Raw genomic sequence first — 27,450 nt, 5'->3', positions numbered from 1 at the left:
TGGTCTGGCTCAGCCTTTGATCCCAGAGCTTTTGTTTACTGTAAACTGGCATGTGTGGCTTGGCTCAGCCCTTAACATAAACCTTTAATCCAAGAGCTAAACAAAGTCAACCATAGGTCAAGAGGCAAGCAAGCTGAGCTGACAGAGAGTAAACAGAAACAAAGGACATTGAGTTGTGGGTATTTAAGACAGTAAGGAGAAAGAGAAGGGCCTTTTTCCTTCTGGGATGTCGGTAGACTTGGATTGTCAGGTGGTACTTTCTCTGCCTCTGTGAGCTAGCAGGCCTTCACCCCAGCGTCGGGCTCCCAAGTCTTCACTGGTAAAATCAAATCATTGAGATTTTATTTTAAAAACAACACTGAGCTATCTCTCCAGCCCCAACTCACTTAATTTTTGAGAAGATGTCCTTCATTGGCCTTTGTCAAATTGGCTAGGCTAGCTTCCAATGAACCAACTAAGAAAAAGCTCATGAACTTAAAGAGACTGAAACAGCAAGCACAGGGCCCACTTGGGTCTGACACTGCATATATTATGGTTTTCAGCATTTTTATGGTGTCTGATCGCCATGATTTTGAGTGTGTTCTGTAGTTTCTCTTATTGAGAGAACTATAGTTTCTCTATGTTTTATAGTTTTACTCCATTTTGGTCAAATAGAGCACAGAAATTTTATTTTTTTGTATTTGTTAAGATTTTGTTTATGTTCTTTTACATGACTTATTTTAGAAAAAGATCATTGGGCTGTTGCTGAAAACTTGTATATTTTGCAATGCTTGAATAGATGTGCTGTGGTTGTTTGTTAGGTCCATTTGATTTATGATATGATTTAACTCAAATATTTCTCTTTTTCTTGTAACAATAACCCATGTTGAAGTCACCCCCATTATTGTACTGAACTTAATCTTTACATCTAGTAGCAGTTATTGATGAGATTAGGTTCACCTGTGTTTGGAATTGTACTGTCCTCCTGAGAAATGGCCTTCTTTTTTGTTTTGTTTCATTTGTTTTTCAAGACAGGGCTTCTCTGTGTAGCCCTGGCTGTCTTGGAACTCCCCCTGTAGACCAGGCTGGCCCTGAACTCAGAGGTTTGCACACCTCTGCTTCCCAAGTGCTGGGATTAAAAGGCATGTGCCACCATAGCCCAGCATTTTTTTTTTTTTTAACTCTTCTAATTTTTGTGTGAAGTCTATTAGAAGAGTGTTACCTGCATATTTTGAATTTCTATTTTCTTGGAATATCTTTTTAATCCTTTTAGTCTAAGGTTATGTATGTTTTGTTTTTATAAAATTTGTACATATTTTAAAAAATTTTCCCCATTTTTTCATTGTACTGAAAATAGATCCTTGGGCCAGGCATGATGGCACATACCTTTAATCCCTTAATGCCATTAGTCAGGAGGCAAAGTTAGGTGGATCTCTGTTAGTTTGAAGCCAGCCAGTATAGAGAGTAAATTTCAGGATAGCTAGGTCTGTTACACAAGAGAAACTCTGTCTCAAAACACCAGAAGGAAAACAAAACAAAATAAAACAAAAAAAACAACAACAACAAGAAAAAAAATAAAAAAGATCCTTTTCTCATACAATATGTCCTGGTTAGAGTTGCCCCTCTCTCTACTTCTCCCAGTTCTTCCCTACCTTCCCTCCTGTCCAGATCCACTCTCTTTTTGTCTCACGTTAGAAAAGAACAGACTTCTAGGAGATAACCACCAAACATGACAAAATAAAATATAATAAGATGAAACTAAAATCATCCCATCAAGGCTGGACAGGGGAACCCAACAGAAGAAAAAGAGCCCCCAAAACAAACAAGCACAAGAGTCAGATTCCCTCTAATTTACACACTCAGGAGTCCCACAAAAATCCTAAGATGACAACTATAATATATACACAGAGGATCTGGGACAGTCCTAGGAAGGCTCTGTGAGTTCATATGAGACTTGCTTAGTTGACTCAGAGGATCTTGTGCTCCTGATGGCCTCCATCCCCTCTGGCTTGTATATTCTTTCTGCCTCCTCTTCAATGGGGTTCCCTGAGCTCTAAGGGGAGGGATTTGATGAAGATATCTCATTTAGAGCTGTGTGTTACAAGGGTTCTCTCTCTGCTAGTTTTTGGTTGTGAGTCTCTGCATCTATTCCTGAATAAGGCACTGAACTATGACTATAGCAAAATATCATTAGGAGTCATTTTATTGATAGTTTTTTTTTTTTTTTAAGACTAGTACTTTTTGGTTTTATACTAGGTCTCTGAGATATCTAGTCTCTCATTCTTGGTCACCCAAGCAGTGTTGGGAATGGGACCTTAGCCAGATCAGACATTGTCAGTTCCCACCAGTTCTATGCCATGGTTGACCTAACATACCTTGCAAGCAGGACAGATTATAGGTCAAAGGTTTTATGGCTTGGTTAGTATTTATGTTTCTCTTCTGGTAGCCTTCAGGGTACCATTCTGCACCAAAGACACTAGAACTTAGGGGTGAAGATTCCATGTAGGCACCAGTGTGACTTCTCCGTGTTTGGTGAGTTCTGTTGGTGTAATCCTTGTCAATAGGACCCTGCTGTCAGCTTTCGGAGAGCAGCCCTCTGTCCTAGCACCAGCCTGGTTTGGGGATTTTCATTGGACCCCCTTGTCCAACAACTAAATTGAATGCAACCTAGACCCAGCACTGGAAATCTTGTTCAGTGACAAGAGATGGCCAGTTGGGGCTCTCTCTTCCCTATTAGGAGACTTCATTAGGATCACCTTCATATATTTTAGGAAGTTTCCACTGCACTGGGTTTTTGTATTATCCTTTAAATGCTCCTTGATTCTGCTGTCTCTCCCTACATTTCCTCCCCCTCCCCACCAGATCCTCCCATTCTGTCCCCAAGCCCCCACCCCCAGTTCACCTCTACGGTATTTGAACTTTCAGTGTTTGATATTTGCATCTTTTCTTTATTCTTCCCAAGCTGCTTCGCTATTTTCTTTAGTTATAGAAAGGCCTTTTGTGATTGTACAGGTCTGAGGGGAAAGGTTTCCCTAATATGAGGATTATAACTTTGAAGGGAAAGGTGTCCTGGCATTCAAGATCCAAGGAATATCACAGTCACACTGCACGACAAACATCACACAAGAGATTTATTGGGAAAGACAAAAGGATGGCTGCCTCCGCTCAGGCGAAAAGCAACAAAGAACTGAGTGGGAGATAGGTTTTATGTCAAGTTTTTTTGGGGGTGGGGTGGGAGAGGAGAGCTTTCCAGAATGGGGCTTTCCAAGGTGGGGGATTGGTGGGATTTCAAGTCCTAATCTTGGGATGAGTTCAGGGATTGGTGGTGTTTCAAGCTCAGGGATCAGTAGGGCTTCAAGCCCTGAAATTGAGCCCAGGCTTTTTATTTTTAGGGCAGAGCTTGGCTGCCTGAGACTGGAGAGGCTGGGTTTGGCCTTTACAGTGTCTTTGGAGGGAGCCTGATTGCTAAAGGTCCTTGGGTCAGGGCCTGGTCTACATGCCTTGAAGGGTTTATACATTTTCCTTTGGAAAAGTAATTTATATATGATTGTATGGATTTAAAAATATCTGTGTGCTTATGACTATTTAGACACAAAACAGTATAATGTTTAATAATATAAGTGACATGTAGTGTACTGAGTTTAGTGTTAAATATGGTCATTAAGAAATACCAGTGTAGTCAGAAACAATGACTGTCTTCTATCCTTTGTTCTCCCAACTTTCTGGGGAAAAGATAATCTACATTGTTATCAGTTGCTATCGTTAGTTGAACATTTCTGATAAGGATTATCTGTTTTTACCTAGCATGGACGTATATCAGGAAGCTACATGACATCAAAGAAGAGACAACATAACAGAAAATTTAACAATAAAGAATATGCTGAGTCCAGTTTCTATAGTGATGATAACTTTGGTAACTACAGTGATGACAACTATGGTAACTACAACCAAGAAGAAGAAGATTTTTCCAGTCAACTGAAATACTATAGACAATCGCAGGAATCATCAGGATCATCATTTTCTAAAGAATCAGGGAAAAAACAGAGAACTAAAGGAAGCCCACCAGGTGAGTTTAAAGTTAGTCTGTCTTAGATGTGAGAACCATATTGGTTTACAGTAACACAAATTTCTTCACTCCTTTTCGAAATTAGCTAATTCCTGTTGTTTCTAACTTCATTTTTCTGTGCTATGTAGACCTAGACCTTGAGGCTAAACATATGGAACTGACTAAATCTGAATGATATCTTAATAGTTCAACTAGAAAAGTAATTCTGATATTTTAATTGTATGTAACATTATAATAAAACACATTTAATTCCAGCACATAGTTTTCTCTTTTATGCTATTTATTAACTTATAGTTTGGAATGATAAAGACAATAATGGGAGCTGTTCTTTAGTCTTTAAAATATGGCAGTTACCTTTGCCATGTAAATGAACATAGGGTTATGGACATCCTTTAAGAATGAAAATAATATAAGTTTTTCCAAGATTTATTTATATTTTATGCACGTGAGTGCTCTGCTTACATGTATATGTATGCCTGGCATCCTTACAGGCCAGATGAGGGCACTGGATCCTCTGGAATTGGAACTACAAATGACTATGAACCACACTGGGAACCCTGGTCCTCTGCAAGAGCAGCAAGTGCTCTTAACCACTGAGCCTTCTCTCCAATCCCCAATAAGAATATAATTTAAGGAAAGTTCTGCATTATATTGTGGTGTGTGGTTCCTGGGGAGACTAGGGCAAGTTGTCAGCTGATAATAGTAAATGAAGAAACTACCAACTATATAAGGCTTTAATTAACCTTAATGGCTTAGTATTGGGGGCATACATTCGCCATAATTTTCCAGTATTTTATTTATTTATTTATTTACTTGTTTGTTTGTTTGTTTGTTTATTTTTAAGAAAGTTTCTCTGTAGCCCTGACTGTCCTGGAACTTGCTCTGTAGACCAGGCTGGCACTGAACTCAGAAATCTGTCTCTGCCACCTGAATGCTGGGATTAAAGGCATGTACCACCACATCACACTCAAATCATATTTTAAAATACTGATTTTCTACTTTGTGTGTTTTGCCTGCATATATTATGCACCACATGTGTACAGTGCCCTTGGAGACCAGAGTAGGGCACTGGATCTCCTGGAACTGGATTTTACAGAAAGTTGTGGCTGCTGGGAATCGAATCTGAGTCCTCTGGAAACTCAGCCAGTGCTCTTAACCACTGAACCATCGCTCTAGCCCCCACCACTATTTTTAATAGCAACAAAAATATTTTTACAGCTTACTTTTCTTCTTAGCTATGAATAATGTCCCAGTTACTCTTTAATTAACAAACAGCCTTTAACACCTTCATTCTATTGAATTAGTAGATGTAACAAATTAGTACCACAATTTATTTAAGCAGATCATTAGATTGGTTTGGTAGGATGGTAATTATTTGAGATTTAGTTTTCACCCAAATTTTTCCAAATTCTGTGATTGAGCCTGCAAAAACCATATTCACACGTATCTCAGAAAGTATCTTGTCAATCATATTTTTACTTGCGTATGAACTAAAGGGGCTGGAGAGATGACTCGGCAGTTAAGAGCACTTTCTGCTCCTGCAGATGACCCAGGTTTCTTTCCTGGTTCCCACATGGCAGCTCACAGCTGTCTGTAACTGCAGTTCCAGGGGATCCAATGTCTACATCTGACCTTTGAAGGCACTGCTCATGCATGTGGTAAACATGCATACATACAAGAAAAACACCAATACAATAAAGTGAATAAATCTAATCTTAAAAAAGAGTAGATTTTAAAGGGGGCATGGTTGTGGATGCCTTAATCCCAGCAGCAAGGAGGCAGAGGCAGGAGAATGTCTGTGAATTCAATGCCAGCCTGGTTTATGTAGTGAGCTCCAGAACAACCAGGACTACATAAAGACCAAATCTCAAAACAAAAAGAATGAATTATTGACCAGATGTGATGGCTTATGCTTGTAATTCCAGCATTTGGGAAATTGAGACAGGAAGGTCACTGGGAGTTCTAAGCCAGCTGGGTCTACAGGGTGAGACCCTGCCTCAAAACAGAGACAAATGAAAATAATTATTAAAAGCAAATCTCCACAATTAAAGACATAGTCACACACATAACATTGTTATCCACAGACTAAGTTGACATCTGAAAAAATGATATACCAATATTTATAACTGCAGATATAAAAGCGGAACAATCTCTAAATTCCTATCAGCACAAAATATAGTTTTTGAGCTAGAAATTAGTGTGTTCTCTGCTATTTCTTTATTTTTAGATCAGTTATTTTTAAAGAGTGTGTGTGTATCTGCATGTGGATGTGTGCACATGAGTTCAGGTGCCCACAGAGGCCAGAAGAGGGCTTCAGATCCCCTCGAGCTGGAGTTAAGGATGGTTGTGAGTTGCCTGACATGGGTGCTGGGAGCTGAATTCAAGTCTTCTGCAGAGCAGTGTGTGTTCCTAACCTCTGAGCCATTTTTCTAGCCATTTTTCTTTGATTTCCTGCAATAAAGTAAAGCTTTCCACACATTTATTTTCTAGGTCATTAGAAAAACTTACTGGTTCTGTTTAACTTTGATAAAATATAAAAATTATGTTGTAATTTGTTATCATGTTTGTGTTGTTTGTTTTGAGACAGGGACTTGCTGTGTAACCCTAGCTGTCCTGGAACTCATGGCTCTACCTCCCGAGTACTGACATACAATTTTTTTTAAATTGGACGTCTTTTCAGATGCTTTATTTTTTTGTAGTGGTGGATACTGAACCTAGGGTCTCAGGTATGCCAGGAAAGAACTCGACCACTAAGCTGAATCCTTGGAGCACCCTTTTCTATTCTTTTGGAGGTACAGCATTTCACTGTGTAGCCCAGGGTAGTCTCAAACTTGTGTTCCTTCTACCTCAGCCTCTAAAGTTCTAGGATCAACGTCTGCCATGCTAGGAAGACACTTAGAAATAACATTTTCATAAACAACCAACCAAGGAAGAGTGTGTGTGTATATGGATACAAAATTGTTAGTAGAAATCTGGATTGCTACATACATACCACTTGTATCTATATCTGTCTTACAATAGGAATATAATGGTTTGTTCTCTTAAAAAGAGAGAGCTTGTTAATCATCTTATCCCAAGAGGGTGAGGGGAGAGACAAGAATGGCTTCTCTAGGCATGGATACTTTTAAGCCTTGACTCCTGTGTAGCTGACTCTTTCATCTTCTGAGCAGGAAGCAGTTCTCAAAAAGCAGAAATGGGTTAACCTTTTCCCTGGCTCTTGGGGGAAAGAAGGATGATTCACTATATAGACTGTTAAAAAATTTGTATTGGTTCTTGTAAGCTAATAGATGTTACACTGCTTTTCGGTAATATTTGAAGTACATTTTAACTTTTTTAGGTACTGAGTATCGGATTAAAAGTTTTAATGTTAGTCATGGACATATTTTACCGAAGAAAATTAGAAGAAAAGACCACCACGGGGCAAGAGTCACTAAAGGACCTAATGTCTTTTCAGGAACGGATGACTTTCAAGAGGTACTAATAATTTATGTATAAGGAGGAGAAGACCTTTTTTGTTTTTGAATCATTTGGTTGCAAAGGAAGCATTATGATTATAATGCTACTATCTGAATAAATGAAAAATTTGTAGCTAAGATCTAATAAATAAAATCCTCCCCAAAGAATTTTTTAAATGAGTTATGGTGTTAGTGTAGAGGTACACATTTAAGAGAACTAGAAATAAAATGAGTATGTAAGAAGTCTCAAAATATAACTCAGAAAAAATCCACATAGTGGATGTCTTGTTTTTCCAAGCAGAAACATCCCCTATTCCTCCTTTACTGTCCTCTCCTTCCTAAGGGGTCATTTTCCTCAATACAAAAATCAGTAACAGGGTAATAGCTCAGTGGGCCAAGAAGGAAGGTGATGTAAGTTTATCAGAGCTGGAGTCGTTGAAAAGGGGGAAATGGATATAAATGATCAGAAAGATGAACTTAAGTACTTTTCATGTAATACTTATTCAACAAATCCATGTTAAATTGTGCTGAATTCTGAACATGTGCATTTTAGCAGCTCTGATTTGGAGGTATCCAGTTCCTGTATTCTGTTATGGTTCTAGCTTGACTCAGTTAGTTGGAGGTAAGAGTGGGCTTTTAAATGCTCTCGATACATTTTATGTATTTTGTGTTCATGTGTGACAGCATACATGGAGGACAGAAAACAACCTGAAGAAGTTGGTTGTCTCTTTCCACCATGTGGATCCCAGAGGGCCTGGTTTGTTGTGCCTCTACCACCAGGCTATCTCACAGGCCCCAGAGTGAACTTGAAAACAGCAACCTTGAGTAAACTACATGCTATAGTTATATTAAAAAAAAAAAAAAAAAAAAGCTTGGTTTTGGTCTGGAGAGATGGCTTAGCTGTTAAAAGTACTTACTGCTATTGCAGAGGACTCAAATTCAATTCCCAGTACACACATGATGGCTCACAACCACCTGTAACTCCAGTTTTAGGGGATCTGACACCCTCTTCTGGCCTCTTTAGGTACCAGGCACACAAATGATATACATGCATACCGTATGAAAAATTCCCATACACATAAAATAATTTTTTAATTTAAATGAGAATTTATTAGAATGTAACAACCCAGGAAGTTAACATGCTTAATATACCTAGAAAATTTGTATAATAATACAGACTTTTTATGATGACAAAGAAAGTAAATGATAATGGAGTTGAATATGATGACCATGGAATAGAGTGGTCATGAAAGAAACCAACATCTTTGATTTGCGAATGATTAGAACATAAACTTCAGTGTCACTAATTACAAATAGCTATGAGACATGCCTGAGTCACTTCTGTCCTTCAAAGAAATAAATCAATTAAAATGCTTGATTTTCCAGTGGCTGTTTAGATAATTGGCAGAAGTTTCTTGGTATGTACTACTTAGAATACCATTTAAGGTTATATTCACAAGTTTGATCTAAAAATAAAAATGCTATAGAAATATTTGCACCCCATGTTTATTGCTGCTTTATTCACTATAGTAAAGAGTTGGAATCAGCCTAGTTGCCAATCAACACATGAATGGGTAATGAAAATTTATAATATATAAAAATTGATAGCCGGGCATGGTGATGTATGCCTCTAATCCCAGCACTCAGGGAGGCAGAGGCAGGTGGATAAATGTGAGTGCGAGGCCAGCCTGGTCTACAAAGTGAGTCCAGGACAGCCAATGCTATATAGAGAAGCCCTGTCTCTAACCCCTGCCCCAAAGATACTATTCAGTTCTAAAAAAAAAAAAAATCACAAAAATTTCAGGAAAACAGATGAATGTGGAATATGCAAAGTGAAACTAACTCACAAACAATGTTTTCACCCTCATATGTAGAATCCAGCCAATAATAAACAAATGCCCATGATGTGGGTACAGTAGAGCCTGTAGAAACGAGAACAAGAAAGGGCACAGATTGGGGCAGAGAAGGGACTGATACAAACAGTGAACACGAGTTATGAAAGAGGGCATAAGACTAATTACTTTTCTAGCACTAACTCTGTCCTGGGTTTTCAGTTGACATGGTGGATATGCATAAAATGTATTCGGTAGTGAAGGTGTAAAATCCGTGCTTCTCCAGCTTCCTAATGCTGCAACCTTTAACACAGTTCAATAAAGTTTAAAAAATTAAGTTTGGGCCGAAGAGATGGATCAGTGATAAAGAGCACTTGTTTTTTGCAGGGGACCTTGATTCCCAGCACCCACATAGTGGTTCACAACCATTCATAAGTTTAGGTCCAGTGCATCTGACCCCCTTCTCTGACTTCTAATGGCACTAGTCATTCACAAGGTATACAGACACACAAACAGGCAAATCAATCATACATAAAAATAAATTTGAATTTTTAAAAAAGTTTATGCCCCGATTAGTTTGTAAGACCCAGGAATGCCAGCCTGCTTTGAGGAATGTCGGTCACCGTTTTGTGTCTGAAACGTTCTGAGCAGGTTAGGTATAACAAGGCCTCTTTGTCTTTGTTCATCTGTCATTTTCAGTCATCCTCCTTTCCTCACCTACTAACGTTTACTGAGTTGTTCCCGTTCTATGGATAAGAGCTTCATATTATAATTTACACTATTATTATATCTGTTCATTTTTCTGGACATACTAGATTTCTTAAATGTGCTGCTTCTAGGTAAAGTAACTTTACTTACTTTCTAAGTAAGTCTGCTCCATTCCTGATGCTTATGCAATATGCCTAGAAATAGTTATCAAGAAAGTGCCTTCAAGCAGGTTACAGTCTGTTCTAGCCGTTAATCTGTAAGATGAGGGTATATAGTGTTACCTATCCTGAAGATGCCTGCAAGCACTAGTATTTTTAATGTCTGTTGATACAGGCTCCAACTAAAAGTTTATTTATTATGGAGTAGGAAAATCAAGATTAAAATATATTATCAACTATGTCAGTTAACGAGGGGAACTTTGTGTGTATACACGCATGGATGTCAGTGTGTGTTCACGTATGGTGCACATGTGTATGCATGTGAAGGCCAGGTAGAACCTCGTATGTATTCCTCAGGAGCTGTGCACCTTCTTTGAGACAGGGTATCTCAGTGGCCTGGAGCCCCTTGATTAGACTGTTTAGTTGGCCATGAGCCCAAGAATGTGCCTGTGTCCATCTTCCAAATCACCATGTCTGACTTTTCCCATAGGTTCTGGGACTCAAACATTGGTCCTAGTGCTTGTGACACATTCACTTCTTTGACTGAGCATCTCCCCAGCCCAGAGATACTTCTTAGGATTCCAGGAGCACACAGGCATTCAAGGGAAAGGGAAAACTTACCAAGTTAGAACAAGTAGTCACCGGAGTCATATTAAGATCAAAGCATAGTTCATGCTTGAAAAACATTATTTTATAAAATTTATTAATTAAATAATTACATTTAGCCTGCTTCACTGATGTATTCTGCCTCCTTATTCCATCTTGTACTTAGGGCAAAAGTTGAATAGGAAGGGGCAACTATGCAAACAAGTCAGACTATGAGGTTTCTTCTTCATCTGACGTACTTTTTTCTCTTACCTTTTAAGTTTCACTTCTGGCCTTTCTTCCCTTAAGAAAGTGCAAATTTTCTCATCCTCACCACCCAGAAATGTGGGCTGAAATGGGAAGATAAATAATTTTAGCTATTATCTTTGCTTTTACTTATTATTGTAAATTGGATCAGTTTTTCGTTCCATAAAGTATTATGAGCATATCTTGTATTCTTGTTTTTCTATAACATTATTGTATTTTAAGGCAATATCATAATATTCTACAGCCTTAATGAATCATAGCATAGCTTACTGGTTTCCTGGTTTTGTATATGTCCAGTGTTTTCCAGTTTTAAGTGGTTTTGCAGTAATTATTGTAAATAAATTTGTGTGTGTGCATTCCTGTTCTTAGATTAATTCTGAAAATTCGTAATTCTGTATTTAAACGTGATATAGCTGTTTACTGTTGTAGTGCTGGGGATGGAACCCTGGGCCTTATGCACCACTAAGTAGAAGCTGACACACTGAGCTGCAGCCCTGGCATCAGAGTGGGTGTTTTAAAGTTGCTTATGACGTATTGGTCAGCAGTACATGAGAGCCTATGTTTTATGTCACCCTTGCCAAATTGAGTAATACTATGAAATTTAAGGCATCTTCTACTTTTATTTTTAAAAAATGTCTTTAAAGAAAAAGGCTCCCTTGCAGCCAGTAGTAATAAACAAGACTCCAGAAGCATGTGTCTACAATCAAAGTGAGTACAGTTTGTCTGATCTTGATTACTGTTCATGTTCATAGCCAGTTCATACTGCTTTCCAGAGCAATGTAATTATGTCTTAGTACCTGTTGATATTTCATGTCTTATATTTAAGTGAGTTTCTTCTTGCAGTACAGCAAACCAGGGAAAAAGTGGAAAGTTATGACTCAGGAATTTATTAACCAGCACACAGTGGAACACAAAGGAAAACAGATCTGTAAATACTTCCTGGAAGGGAGGTGTATTAAGGTAAATGTTAACATAAAGGGCACTATGAATCATTCTAACTTTCAAAGTCACCTTTAGAATTTGGTCCTTGGAGGGTCGTAATTTTCTTTCATTGCTCATATAGCTGCAGCGATGCTAGGTTTCAAAATTACCTTGTATGAAATTACTGTATGGATACAAGCTCATTTAGTTATATTCTGGGACAGCAACAATTGGTAGAAAACAGATTTTACTTGACAGATAATGTTAACATTTGTGACAGATACAGTTGTGGCTATCTGACAGTGTGGTATATCATTCATGGTCTAGCTGACACATGGTAGTTTAATCTTTATACCTGTCCTGCTAAGTAGTAGTTGCTAGTAGCCTTGCTTTAAACCTGACACCAAGAGTTTAAATAAGTTCCTAAGCTACAGCCAGAAGTGGTGGGTGTTGGAAGGACACTGGCAGAATCCTGAGACCACATACATGCTTGGGCAGGACTTAAGAGGGAATATCTGCTTTGTTCATAGCCTAGTGTCTACAACTAAAGATAGCCAGAATCCCACCGTGGAACACATGAAGAGATATAACTGAATTCTTTCTTTTTTGGTGTTTTTGTTTAAACAGGGAGATCATTGTAAATTTGATCATGATGCAGAATTGGAGAAGAAGAAGGAGATCTGCAAATACTATTTACAGCGATATTGCACCAAAGGAGATAACTGCATTTATATGCATAATATCCTTTATAGAAATTATATAGCAACCAACATTCTGATCTTCTGTCATTGTGGTTTTAAAAAAGTCATAAATACAATCTAGAAATTCTAGCTTGGATGATTCATCTTATCATTTTAAGTTTAAAATGACACATGTTATAAACCCAGTCTTCTCAGCCTCAGTGCTTCAAATGGGTGAAGTGCCCAGGAATACAGGAATGAATCTCTTTATAACCCAAGAGAATGCAAAGCCTTCTTTGCAAAACTAGAAGCAGTAAGGAAAAAGACTAAAAATTTGACTACACACAACTTTAAATTTTTATAATAAAAATCTACAAGCTAAGTAAACACATTAGAACATAGGAAATTATTTATGTAATTTAGTAAGAAGGAATGCCATTGCTGTAATAATTTCCTAAAGATTGAGATGATTGGGAGCAAAGAAAAAGAAGATTCACAGAAAGAGAACAACTGGTCAAAAATCAAGTGGAAAGATGCTTTATGTTACTCATAGTAAGGAATATAACTAAAACCATACCAAGATAACAGATATCAGATTCACAAAAGCCCAATTTGTTAACAGAACTGTGAGAAGAGAGACACACTTGAGTTCTCTTGATGGGCAGGTCACAGTGGCACATCTTTACCTATTATTCTTTGTGTTCATCCTCCATGTTCAGCCTATGTGATATGTCACCTGGCAAATTTACCTGATTTCTTTGTTAAAATATAATTTGTCTTAGCCAAGAGAATAAAAATGCATTGTTTTCAAATTTGATATCATTCCTTAGAAATCAAATACCAAATTCTGTTTTTTAGAAGTTTCTGCTGTGCTCTTTAGGGTCTCATGTCACCTGGAAATAAATTATGTTTTATTTTATTCACTTTCATTATATTTTATTATACTTTGTTGGGTTTTGTTCAGGTTGTTTGTTTGTTTGTTTGTTTGTTTGAGACAGTTTTACTCTATAGCCTGGACTGGCCTTATACTTACTGTATTGCATAAGGCAACCTTGAATTACTTGGCCTTCAGGAATTAAAAATGTATGCCATCATGACTTTCCTAATTTTAATTAAACTCAGTATACCTTTACAGTAATGCTAAGTAATAGTGATTGGGGCAGACATAATACTTGTCTTAACATGTTTTTTAATCTAAGTATGTTTTACTAAGATTTTTTATTAATTGAAAAATATTTTGAATTTTTTTAGTTTATTTCTTTATTTTTCATTAGCCAGAATTAGACAGACTACAAGGAAACAATGTCTTCCAGGCATAGCAGTGCTGGTGCAAGTATTAAGGAACACAGAACAGTTGTGACAGCAAGCACAAGATGTGCTAGTCCAAGCCAGACACAATGCAAGCATGCAGAGGGGAGGTTGACAGGAAGTACCAGCCAGCTGAGGAGGTATTGGCAGATGAAAGCAGCTAAGAGAGGAAGAGTCAGTTTTCTTTAAAAGCATTTTTCTAGGTAGGTCAGCAATGCTCCAGCAGAAGGTTACACGCCCAAGAATTTATGGTCAACACAAATTAGATCTAATGTTTTTGGTTATTTGGAGGGGAAGCACAAAGTTGGGTGGATAGAGAAGGGAGTGTATCTGAGGGGAATTGAGGGGCGAATAATACCAAAACATTCTGAATGGAATTTTTAAAGAACTAATTAAAATGAAGAAAATATTTGTAGTTGTAGAATAAGTTTAAAATCTTTTAAATCTTCTAATAATTTTCATTATTAAAATACTGATTTATAGTAAGTTAATAGATGTGATTACAGATTCTTCGGTACAGTAAATACTAGTAGAATTGTATTGATTTAGCTTTTTTGTTGTGGTAAGAAGACTTAAGTGCGATATATTTTCTTAGCAATTGTTAAGTTATAACATGCAAGTGTTGACTGTTGTGCAGCAGATATCTGGAAGTTAATCAGCTTTGTAATAGTTATTGGTTAGTTAGTTAGTTAGTTAGTTTGTTTGTTTGTTTGTTTTTTAATGAAAAGATTAGACCTTGGGTCTTGATGGCCCAGTAAAGTGCTTGCTATATAAGCATGAGGAAACTGAGTTCAGATCTCCAGCTCCCGTGTAAAAGTTGGGTACAATGGTGTGTGTCTAACCTTAGTGCTAGGAGATGGATGGAGACAAATTCCTAGAATTTGACACACATGGTATATAATCACTTATATAGACATATAACATAAGATAAACATGCTGAAATCTATACACCTAAAGAAGATAAACAAGAAAGAGGCCCCGGGGTAAGATAATCAATCCTTACTTAGACAAATGGCATGGACATTGGATGTAGGAGAAAACAAGTAACTGGACAGGAGCTTACCACAGAGGGCCTCTGAAAGACTCTACCTAGCAGTGTATCAAAGCAGATATTAAGACTCATAACCAAACCTTGGGCAGAGTGCAGGGAATCATAAGAAAGAAGGGGGAATTAATATGACCTGGAGAGGACAGGAGCTCCACAAGGACCAAATATATCTGGGCACAGAGGTCTTTTATGAGACTGTTTGTCCAACCAAGGACTATGTATGGTTATAACCTAGAACCCCTGCTCGGATGTCGCCCGTGGTAGCTCAGTATCCAAGTGGGTACTCTAGTAAGGGGAACAAGGACTGTTTCTGACATGAACTCAATGGTGGGCTCTTTGACACCCCACCCCCGAGGGAGGAGCAGCCCTGCGAGGCCACAGAGGAGGTCTTTGCAGCCAGTCCTGAAGATACCTGATCAACCAGAGTCAGATGAAAGGGGAGGAGGTCCTCCCCTATCAATCAGTGGACTTGGAAAGGGTCAGGGAAGAGATGAGAGAGGGAGGGTGGGATTGGGAGGGAATGAGGGACCAGGATACAGCAGGGATACAAAGTTAATAAACTGTAACTAATATTAAAAAAAAATTAAGGTTGAGAATGATAGAGGAAGACACTCAGTGTTCTCTGCCTCACACAGGCAGATGTGCACACACATACACATACACAGTTATACTTGATTTTACTTGGTTTGTTCCTTAATATTTTTGTTTATGTGAATTTCCTTGCAAGTTCTATCATAGTGGAGCAAAGTGCTACCAAGGAGACAATTGTAAGTTTTCCCATGATGACCTGACTAAAGAAACAAAGAAACTTTTGGACAAAGTGAGTAGTGTTTTGTACCATTGATTTTTTTTTTTTTTTACTGAAATCATTTTATAGAGTATTTTATTAGTTTGCTAAAAATTGAATTCTTGTAGGTTTTGTCCTATTATCATAGTTTGTTAGAAAATAGAATTGTTAGTCTAGGAATTTGAGAATATTTTAAGCTGATCCCTATTCTGACACTAAAAGAAATAATTTGAGCAATACTCCAAACTGTTACCTGTAATCAGGTTTTTCTAGACCTTTGGCCTTTTATCCAAAGATTGAAAATAAGGGCTCATGTACAATTGCAAAGTAGGATTATAACTTTCTCTAGAGCAAAGGACAGTACAAGTTAGGACACTTGTCAAAACTGACAGTCATGTGCGTAGGGTTTAAGAAGAGGAGAAATATAGCGTGGGTGGTTCTCCATCTTTATATTGTATGAATGTTTTGCCTACATGCATGTATGTGTACCACGGGTATGCCTACTGTCCTCAGAGGCCAGAAAACTGTGTCAGATCCCTTGCAACTACAGTTACAGATAGTTGTGAGCTGCTGTGTGGGTGCTGGGAACTTAACCTGGATCCTTTGGAAGAATAGCCAGTGTTCTTAACCACTGGCCGTTGGTCCAGCCCCTAGTTCTCTTTTTTGGTTGATAGTTTAGGTCATATAATAATATATGTAATAATATAATTATATATATATATATATATATTTGGTTTTTGGAGATAAGGTTTTTCTGAAATGCCTTAGCTGACCTGGAATTGCTTTGTAGACCAGGCTTCAAACTCATAGAGGTCCGCTTTCCTCTGCCTCCCCATGTGCTGGGATTACAGGCATGTTCCACCATGCCCAGCCACATAATAATTTTTATTGCTTATCTCGCTTCCCACAATACATCATATTTTAATTATATACACACCCAATTACACCTAAGTATAAATAAGATGGAAATAGAGAATTCCCCCTAAAAGTTTACTTTAAAGACAGTTTGCTTTGGTGTACATGTACCTAAAACCAGTTGATGCAGGATCAGCCCTTCTGTTTTTCATATTGAACACTGAGCATACGCCTGAAAAAGGCTGTCTAAATTTGATACTAGGAGTGGAGAAATCTATGCTGTTGTTCAGAGATGAGAGTATATGTACCCAAGCAGATGGGGATTCTGGGGGGTTCTGAGGTTGGTTGGTACATATTTGGAGAGGGGTGTGTATGTATAATACATTCAGGTGAAGGAGCAAGGCTGCTGAGTGCATTATACAAAAGGAGTGTCTGTGTGTTTATGTGTCTGTTTGTCGGTGTGTCTGTGGTGTATACCAAAATCAAAGAGGGATCCAAACTAAGTTATCTTCTGTGTTTGACTGCTTTAAAACTATTTTGAAATTTGTTCTGTGTATTAAAATAGTTACCATTTCAACTTTAGTGTTATTTTTTTTTTTTCTTTTTAACGTGTCACTTTTCTGTGAGGTAGAAACTCATACTTAAGTACTAACCTTCACAATCGTCCAGGTGCTGAATGCTGATGAAGAACTTCTAAATGAAGATGAAAGAGAATTAGAAGAACTGAGAAAGCATGGCATAACTCCTCTCCCTAAGCCGCCCCCTGGAGTCGGGCTTCTTCCAACCCCATCGGAGCACTTTGCCACTTCTGATCCTGAAGACAATTTCGAGACAGATCTTTCTGATGATATGAAGAAAATTCCATCTCTTTTTGAAATAGTTGTAAAACCTACTGTGGATTTAGCGCATAAAATTGGGAAGAAGTAAGTTAAACCACCAGAATGGTAGCGCTTTCCCTAACACTAAGATACCAAGGAATGTTCCAAGTCACCCACATAGTTAAACTTAGCAGAGAACAGTTACTGGGCCTGGTGTGGGGTTGCTGCATCCCTTTTCTCCTCACCTTTACCTTCTTTCTTGTCCCAGAGATTTTCTCTGCAGAAGGACTGCACAACTGTAGAGGCTTTGAGTGCCACTGCCAGGGAAACAGGAAACTGTAGAGAAAAGGCCTCCATCAGAATGGCCTGTAGGCAAGACTGGAGGGGCATTTTCTTAGTTAATGATTGATTTGTAGGACAGAGCCACTGAGGGTGATGGCACCCTTGGACAGGTGGGAACAGAGCAGGCTGACAAAGCTACTATGGGGCAAACCAGTGGTAGGCAGTGTTCCTCCATGGTCTCTGCTTCCGTTCTTGCCTTGAGTTTCTGCCCCAGCTTCCCTTGATGATGGACTGCACTATAAGATGCACCCTCCTCAGGGTGCTTTTTTTTTTTTTTTTCTTTGAAGTGTTTATCACAGTAACAGAAAGCAAATTAGGATAGGAAGCTGAAGTAGGATTAAGAGGTTAAGGACATTCTGGGCTATTTAGTGGACTTTGTCTCAAAATTTAAAAGGACAGGATTACCCACCCATTTGCCAATATTTTATATCATATTGTAATCAATGAACTAAGAGAAAGATGTAAATACATCAAAATTAGAAATCTAGTGGGAGACTCATCCATCACTGGGCAGTTTCTCTTAATAAAACTCAAAATGAACTGACAAAGCTATTAGAGAATAAATACATAAGTGAGTATTAAAAATGAAGTTTTTTGTATGCCAGCAGTATATTCTTCCATTTGGGTTGTAGAGAAGTCTCCTAGTACTTGGATTCAAGGTGACTTTCATTTGTCTTTGCAGTTTGTTTGTTTGTTTATTTATTTATTCATTCATTTAGTATTTTGAAACAGCTGGTAGTGAGCAGCAATTATGAAAACCATATCTGAAATGAAAGCAGGAGACACTTGTGTTTCTACCTGCCAACAATATGGAATAAGTAATCTCTTAAATACATGGGTTTTAATTGAACATAAAGATCATACTTTGCTACTGTCTATTTAGTAGTATAACTTTTTTGGTTGTATCTTTACTTTGATGAGAAATACTGGTTTTTTGTTTGTTTGTTTTGTATCTACAGACCACCAGCATTTTACAACAGTGCCTCACCGCCAGGACCACAGTTTGAGGAAGGCAGTCCCTGCCCACAGCATATGTACAGTTCTGAGTCAAGTCCAGGTCCAGGACCTAATGTGCCTCACAGGACTATCACATCCTTGAGGCACATTAGGTCCTGGACATCATCCATGTGTGGGACTTCCTGGTCCACCAATGCAAGAGAGCCCACATTTGCCACCAGGTTCATCTGAAATTGTAGGCTCTCATAGTCAAGGTGGAGGGCTTGTTCAGCTGGATACTCTACCAAGTATGGGCGGAGCTTATCATTCCCCTAGCTTTCCAGGTCATGTGATGAAAGTCCCTAGAGAGAATCAGGGCTCTTCAGCTTCCCTGTACCAGCAGATGACTGGGGAAGCACAACTCAACACTGAGGCCGAGTCTCTGCCAGTCCCAGCTGAGCTATATGATGATTACTACCCACAGCATGCTGCACAAAGCTTTCAACCACCTGATAACTCTGCTGGTAAGAGTACTGTTGGGAGCAACTAATGTCTAATGTGAAGTAGTAAGACTTGCTTTTCTTTTAAAGCATGCATTTTAAATTAAGTAAAACATAAAATTGAAACCTTGAAATGTTCAATTTCTTCAAAACTATAGAAACAAAACTTTAGCTAACTTGTGATGCAATAAAGTTATCAATAATATTAAAAAACACAAAATATTTTTTAAAAATATTAAATTACACAACTTAGGACTCCAGTGTGCTGCTTAGAAAACATTCTGTCTTACAGTGTGGTGAAGTTTGAACTCAGTGTCTCTCTTCTGTTGTCTGTAGAGGAGATGTGGTATGAAGAGTTTGCACAGCAGCAGCCTCCTAACCTTGGGAGTGGGCCCAACACCAGCAGCAATATGACAAGTCACTGCCCTCTGCCTGCTTCAGGGCTCCCTCCTGCAGTGCAGAGAGCTCTCTTCATCCAGTTGTCTCAGAGATACCAAGATGAACCAGCTGGCATCCAGCCTCATCGAGCATCAAGCAAGGAAGAAGGTTTTATAGCTTCTTAACTTTTGAAATAAGTGAAAATGAGTTCCTCTGCCCTGTCTATTTCTTAGAATCCTTTCTGACTTGAGTGATGAATAACAGTTGCAAAAGTTATGTTTATACGTAAGCATAAATAAGATGGTAAATAGAGTATTTCTAAAGTTTACTTGAAAGATACAATTTGCCTTACTGTACATGTACCTAAAACCAGTTGCTGCAGGATCAGCCCTTCTGTTTTTCATATTAAACACTGACAATACACTTCAGTAAGAGGCAAGTGGTTCTCTGTGAGTTTGAGGCCAGCCTAATCCACAAAGTGGGTCCAGGCAGCCAAGGCTACACAGAGAAACCCGGTCTCCAAAAAACAACAACAAAACAGAAAAGAAACTGTCTAAATTTTATTGTTATTAGGAATGTAGAAATTGGAAATATTCAGAGGTGAGAGTACATGTAGCCAAGTAGGTGGGGTCCCTTTTAGTGATTGTACTAAATAGTATGTGTTTGTAATCTTAAGGTCAAATATGAATGCTTTGTTTTTAACCACAGCTTCTGTCTCTATTCAGATGATACAGTTAACTGGTATTCCAGTAGTGAAGAGGAAGAAGGAAGTGGTGTCAAGTCAATACTGAGGACATTACAGAAACAAACAGGAACTCATCAGCAACAGCCTCCCCGAGAGCTTAGCATTCCTACTGATCCAAGACTTGCTAAAGCGAAAAGGAAAGGAAGTCAAGTGGTTGACCCAAGACTTCGGACTGTCCCAAGGCAAGATGTTAGAAAGCCGCATGAGTCTGTCCCAGTGAACCTTAGACTTGTGTGGGATCCCAGGAAATTAAGAGGGAATGGAAATGTTCCCGGAGCTAGTGGAGCAAAGTTTGATTTACATCATGTAAATGCTGATGCAAATTGCAAACCCAAAAGAAGAGATGATGATGATGAAGATACAGAAAGAGAACTGAGGGAAAAAGCCTTCTTAATACCATTGGATTCTTTACCTGGTGTAGTACTCCAGGATCCAAGGTCACAGTTAAGACAGTTCAGTCATATTAAAATGGACATCATTCTAACCAAACCCAACTTTGCAAAACACATTGTGTGGGCTCCAGAAGACTTACTTCCAGTACCTTTACCTAAACCTGATCCAGTATCTTCAATCAATTTACCTCTGCCCCCACTTATAGCTGACCAGAGGCTCAATAGGTTATGGAATACAAAAAGTGATCATCAGAAGTCCCTGTCGCTTGAGCCAAAATCAGCAGCCAAAACCAAAATGAATCTAACACACAGAGAGGGCTACTTAGAACAGTTTGGAGACTTACATAGTTCCGGGGCTAAATTAGGAGACCCTAGGCTGCAAAAGCATTTTGATCCTAGGCTTCACAGAGTGCCCAGTACAGAGTCTCACCAAGTGGCCATAAAGGACTCACATGCATCAAAGAGTGCCCCTCCCTTAGCCACATCAAACCCTGCTCTGTCACAGTCCTCAACAGCAGTACCTATTAATGCTGGCCCTGTGACTCTTCCTCCATATGCCCCTAAACTCTCTTCGTCAGATGGCCTCCCACTAGGAACTTCAAGTTCAGTTGTTAGTGGCATTAGTTTGTATGATCCTAGGGAGAAGGGCTCAGTGTCTACATCAGAGCTATCAACCATTTCTTCCGGAGAAAATGCAGAGAACCAGAAAAAAAGTTGTTTGAAAAATAGTGATAAAAGTGAACCTTCACCTAGAGAAGTGATCCTGCAACAGAAAACTAATGCAGACATGGAAGTTCCTGTTGCTGGGCCAGTCGACACGCAGGAAGACATTCTCAGGAGTGCTGAGACGGTTCAGGTCCCTGCTGTGCATAGTCTTCCTATTCAGGCCTTAACAGGCCTAATTAGACCTCCATACAGTGATCCAAAGCAGGCAAGAGAGTCAGGACAGGCAAGTCCAACCCCAGATGATGATCCTAGTAGAGAAACGGATGACAAATCTCTGAAAGAGGTTTTTAAGACATTTGATCCAACTGCGTCACCATTTTGTTAGCTGTTGTGTAGTTAAGCTGTTCTCATGCTGACTATCAGTCCTTTGCTGTTTTGTAACTGGTTTACCTCTATATTTATTTTTTAAATTATAAACATTTTTCAGCTGCTAGTATCAGAACCACATGAACTTCTCTCCTCTAAAGTCTGTGGTGTTTTATACAATATTTTTATAACTTCAAGAGACTGTAGTATAAAAATACATATCATGTTAGCCTTAGTGAAAGTACTTTATTGTTAAAAGTGAACCATCATGAACACAGCACTCAGCCTGAGTATATGCCAGTTGTCTTTTGTAATCATTGTTTAGGTTAACAATTGCCACTTTTATATGGTTGTTTAGTTTCAAGCAATATGATATGTTACTTTTGAGAATCAGTATTTTAACTAGGATCCTCTCTGCCAGCACAAACCTATTAGTGTGTAACACCACTGCTAAGTCAAGTGCAAAGTGCAAACAAATTCATTAGCTGAGCTCGTGTTTAAGAGCATCACTTGATTAGCATTGGCAATACTGTTTGTGTACAGGAAGCACTTGAATGTTGTATCTTTTTTTTCTTCAAATTCTGGTTTTTATTAAGACAGGAAGGGAGGAGTGACTGAACTTTAAGGCAACAGGTGTGTGGATACTTCGAGACCAGTAGGAGGCATTTTATAGATAAAGAGCCTCTCCCTTGCTTGGCAACACCTGCCCTGCTCTCCAGAGGAAGGCTGGGCGGGCTTCTGTTCTAAAGGGAGTAAGACTCACCAATGCCAGTGAGGCACAGCACAGCTTTGGCCATGGGGACCAGTTTGTCAGGACAGTAGTATAAAACCAGCACCTTGTCTTCGTCCACAGTAGGGCTGGGTGACACCATTGTGAGTACTGTGGGTAGAGCCACTGGCCGCCAGACCACAACATGATCCTTCTCAGTAATGACTGTGCCGGAGATGTGGATCAAGACCCTGGGGGAGCCATGAAGGACGAAAGAATCACACTTCTGGGGTGCAGACCTCAAATTGTACCATTCTTCCAATTTGGTTTCTGTTTGCTCTAGTTGTGATAACACTTTTGTAATTTTTTTAGAGTTGTGTACTTCATCGACTTTAGTTTACACTGTTTCAATTTTTTTGTAAGTACATCACCACAACCATCTTTAATTTCTAGTAATATAAATATAATATATATTACTCCATAGTTCCAGTAGGCAACCAGAATCTGTATCTTCCCCAAGAGGGTTTTTTCACTTCTGCCTTTTCCAAATCTGGATCATCATCCTGGTCTAGCTGTACTGGGATAACTGGAGTGCTGATAGCCTTGGAAGCATTGATCGCTTTGATCAGAGACATGGTGATGTCCATGATGGCTGTCTTACTTAGGGGAAAGTCTTCGTGGTCACCTGGGTACCTGGCTGGCCCATGCTCTGTACCCAGAGTGCACCTGTTTCAGAGGCTGGCTCCATCTCTGCCCTGACACTGGACGGCTGTGCACTGTTGGTCCTGGACAAGCTCCAAGCACTGACTCCTGCCAGTCTGCTTGCTGCTACTGGACTGAAAGTTTCTGTGCATCTTGCCAGCCTTTAGCCCTCCAGCTCTCCAATGTTGTATCTTTCAAAAGTATTTTATTGTACACTGTATCATAGAAGCTGAAGGAATATAAATAAAATGTTTTGCTACAGTAAAAAATTTCCAGGTTCTCTAAAAGAACTTTTAAATTTTAATTTTTCATATTAAATAGTTATGAGTTCACTGCTGTATCACATTGTAATGTTTATGTATTTCAGTGTTTTGTCTTTAGCAGCATAATTTTTATCTCAAACGTTGTAACTGCAATAATTGTGCTCATCATGACTGTGGCAATTTTTAACAGAATTTTCAAAGTGAGCTTGTAATTATGCTGATAATGTTTTAAATGTCTAGATTCTATATTTTTTCTTGCATAGCAAAAAAAAAAAAAACCCACTGAGATGGCAGGTATGTTCCACTGTGTATGGTACCAATAAAGAATCTTTTAGATCTTACATGGCTTGTTTTATAACAGATTACCTGTGTTTTAATTATTTAATGTCCTCAGAGTTTTGAACTCTTAAGTTGATTGGAAATTGTATTTTACGAAAAGTAATGAATGCATTGCTGTGTGTTCATTGCAGTGTATGGGTAATGGCACATGTTTTATGATGTAACTCAAACTCACAGTGTTACCCTGACATGGTCTCTTGGACTGCTGGTGTATGGCAGTGTTTGCTGGGTGGCTTTAGTAAATCACTGAAAAGATTTGTTAGGAGAGAGGAAGCAACAAGACCAGTCCTTGGTTGAAGCGAGCTCTCACAGAAGCAGTTTCACACTTAACAAATGTGTTCCTTTCTATTTGTTGCCTAATATGGGTCTGGATAACAGGGTAGGGTTAAAGATACTGTTTAAAGCCACAGTAGAAACTATGTTCCTGACTTGTCCAAATGAACTTTACTGTTAATTGAAAAGTCAATAAAATAGATAAAACGTATAAAAAATACCCCAAAGTAGTACAATATTCTCTTTTATCAGAATTTTTTAAACAATAAAATAGCTAAATTTTAGTGAATCAAACATTTATCAAATTTTTTAGTTCACTCATGCATTTATCCTTATAGTTGAATTAGTAATACTTCAAAATATACAAAAAGATAATTTGACCTATTAAATAGGAAACTCTTAATGGAAGCTCTCTTTTTAAATTACTGAAAAGGAAGTTAGATGAATAAAAGTAGGGTTTACGGGGCACAGTGGTGCTTGCCAGTAATCCCAGCACTTGGGGAGGCACAGGCAGCGGGGGTCACTGTCAGTTCCAGAGCAAGTCAAGGACAGCTAAGGCTGTGCAGAGAAACTCAAAAAAGGGGAGGTTTAAAAGGTATTCCAGTGATGGAATATTTGTTCATTTCGTTGTCTTAGTCACTGTTTTATTGTGAAGAGACACCAGGACCGGGGCTACTCTTAAAAGATTTAATTGGGGGTCTTGCTCACAAGTTTAGAGATTTCGCCCATTATCAGCGTGCTGGGAACCGTGGTGGGAGCACGGCAGCACTTGGGTTGGTAGCAATAGCTGAGAGAGACACCCTGATCCACAGGCCAGGAGAGAAAATGGGCTTGACATGGGCTTTTGAAACCTCAAAGCCTATCCCCAGTGACTTACCTCCTCCAAGGCCACACTTCCTAATCCTAGTTCTTCTCTTATAGTGCCACTCTGTGATGACTAAGCAAATAAATGAGCCTATAGAGGCCAGTCTTATTCAAACCACTACCCATTCTTGGGTGTTTATTTTATTAACTAGAGTCCTAAAGGCTATTTTGCAACAAATTTTATCTTGGTTTCAAGTTTAACAGCATAATTTGTTGGAGGTTGGTCTAACACATGTTACTAGCCCTCAAGTACACCTATCCTTGTGTAAACCTACCTGATTGGCTAATTAAACAGCCTATATTGGGATAGGACAGAATGGGGGAGGCTTGGCTAAGGCTCCCAGGGTAGGAGAGGACAGGAGAATCACAGGAGACAAACCAAATGTTGAAGCAGTTTTACACTTTTAGGTAATTGACCCCATGAAACCTCCATATTTCCCACCTTGTTTTTCAAACCCCAGAACTTGGCTGCAGTGAAAGGTGGATTATGCGGTGATGTGTGCTTAGGTTTTTTATTTTAACTTTCCCTAGGACTTGAGACTTTAGTGCTCCTGTTAGTTGTATTTTTTTTTTTAATTGAAAGAACCATTGTGTAGATAATTCTTCCTTAAACTGAATAGTTATGGGACTGGAAGGACAGAGAGCTGTTGAAGTTTAAAGATAACAATTCACATCCTTGTTCGGATTGATTTCTAAACTTGATCTCACTGTTTAGTTTCTTATCTGTGAGATATAAATAATCCTATTTGTTCAGAGGTTTGAGGTGGGGAGGGAATTGTTTTTATAAATACAAATTTGCCCTCTGTTCACTACAGACACAATCCCTGCATTCCTATTAGGATTATTAAATTATGCAGCATTGTTCCAAAATAATCAGGTATGACTTGTGTGGTTTGCCAAGTTTATGAAGCTTTAGATGTGTACTGAACTCGTAAGAGGAAAATTGCCTGATAACTTGTTTCAGAGAGTGTTAACTCACCAGGTTAACAGGTTTTTAAATGTCAGTGTGTATGAAACATAGAACTTTTCTACCGTAGAGGTATATTGATTTGTAGTTTGTCACAGTGATCTGACCTGTCCATTTTATACATTGCTTTGCTGCTGGGCCATGTACGTCTGATGAAGTAGCTTGGAGGGTGGACTGGACATCTATTCAGTGTAAAAGCCACTGATTCTTAGAACCTGATTCAGGTGGGCATGTGACCACACTGGTTATTTGTGAGTTATTCCTGTTGTAAATGTAAAACGTGTGAGAAAAAAATGGATATATATTAGCAGTACATTAAAAATGGCAGCTCTTTTCATGTGATCAGTCCTCATACTTCTGACTCACTGCTGATTTTATATAAACAATTTTTGTTTTCTTTCAGTGCTGGAGATGGAACCTAGAGCCTCAGCATGCCAGGCAGGAACGAAGTCTGAGCTACACTTCCCAGCCCTTCACTGTGGACTTAAGTAGCTTCATAAGGATATAAAGGTTGGAAGGGATAATAAAATTTGCGTTTTGTTAGTATCTGGTCAAAGGGTTTTGATTCATAATTTGTTATAAAGAAAAACATACAGAGGCTGAATTTTTAAACAATGACAATTTTTTTCCTAGGCCTCTCTTGCCATCAGGTCTTGGAGGTTGCACACTTTACATGCTGTTTAAGTCAGCACGTAGGAGAATGTGGTCACACAATCATTTCAGGTAAGAGGTTTGTCACTTACCTTCATTTTACAGTTTCTCCTCCAGGCACTTAAGGGGAAGGTGGAGGGAAGAATTTTTTTTTCCCAAGAAACAGTATACTATTTCCATATAAAAATGACAGTCAAGAAATAGTCATTTGTGTATTAACTTGTCAACATTTAAAACATTTTCACCTTGCTTATGTTATGCTTGCTGCCCCACCTCACTCAGAAAGGGGCTTAGCATAGATCCAGGGTTTGCATAAGACCAGGGTATCTGGTGGCCCCTGTACCCAAAAGCTCTGCCACAGTGGTCAAAGTGTCCAGACTTGGCAATCTATTTGCTCTCAGATCCACAAACACCATATATCTGGGCTGAAATCCAGGTTGTACCTACTTAGGATGAAGTGTTTGATTTGAAGTTTCCAGTATTATCATCTCGTCCCTCCAAATTGTATGTAAAATTTTTGGAGAAATTCTCCTCACCCTGTTTCACTTGGGAAGGTTTATATATACCAATTTACTAGACTAACTAATTTGTTAGTTTGTTAATTTGTTAATTTGTTCAAAGAGTACAACCAAGGATATACTTTGCTGAACTGATCAACTATAATGTTAAGAACTAACAAATCACTTGTAAAAAGGTAGAATCACATTTTTTTATTTATTAATAAGTTTTCTAAGTGGCATTTTCAGTAGTGGCACTGCTGCAGGTTTCTGTAGTGCTTTTGTCCTGTGCATTCCTAACTGTGCATCTGGAGGTATGCTGTTTTCCTCTAATTCAGCATTGAAAGAGGAGCCTGTGAACATACAGTTTGTAAAAGGGGCTCTTCCTGAGCC

The 27,450-nt window shown here is 38.6% G+C and overlaps 1 protein-coding gene across 1 annotated transcript in view; it reads left to right on the top strand.

Moving 5' to 3' along the window:
* Zc3h6 (zinc finger CCCH-type containing 6) overlaps nt 1–23,807 on the top strand; it is a 48,619-nt gene extending 24,812 nt beyond the window's left edge. Inside the window, 10 exon segments of the mRNA XM_055614824.1 lie at nt 3,784–4,045; nt 7,383–7,519; nt 11,894–12,010; nt 12,599–12,710; nt 15,718–15,827; nt 17,319–17,572; nt 18,769–18,915; nt 18,917–19,269; nt 19,582–19,791; nt 20,349–23,807. Coding sequence (XP_055470799.1) covers nt 3,784–4,045; nt 7,383–7,519; nt 11,894–12,010; nt 12,599–12,710; nt 15,718–15,827; nt 17,319–17,572; nt 18,769–18,915; nt 18,917–19,269; nt 19,582–19,791; nt 20,349–21,811 — 3,165 coding nt within the window. The 3' untranslated portion in view covers nt 21,812–23,807.
* Nucleotides 23,808–27,450: the final 3,643 nt, after the last annotated feature.

The sequence above is a fragment of the Psammomys obesus genome, unplaced genomic scaffold (assembly GCF_907164565.1).
Source record: "Psammomys obesus unplaced genomic scaffold, mPsaObe1.curated_primary_1811, whole genome shotgun sequence".
In the NCBI taxonomy this organism is placed as follows: Eukaryota; Metazoa; Chordata; class Mammalia; order Rodentia; family Muridae; genus Psammomys; species Psammomys obesus.
This window is presented reverse-complemented; position numbering and strand designations above follow the sequence as displayed.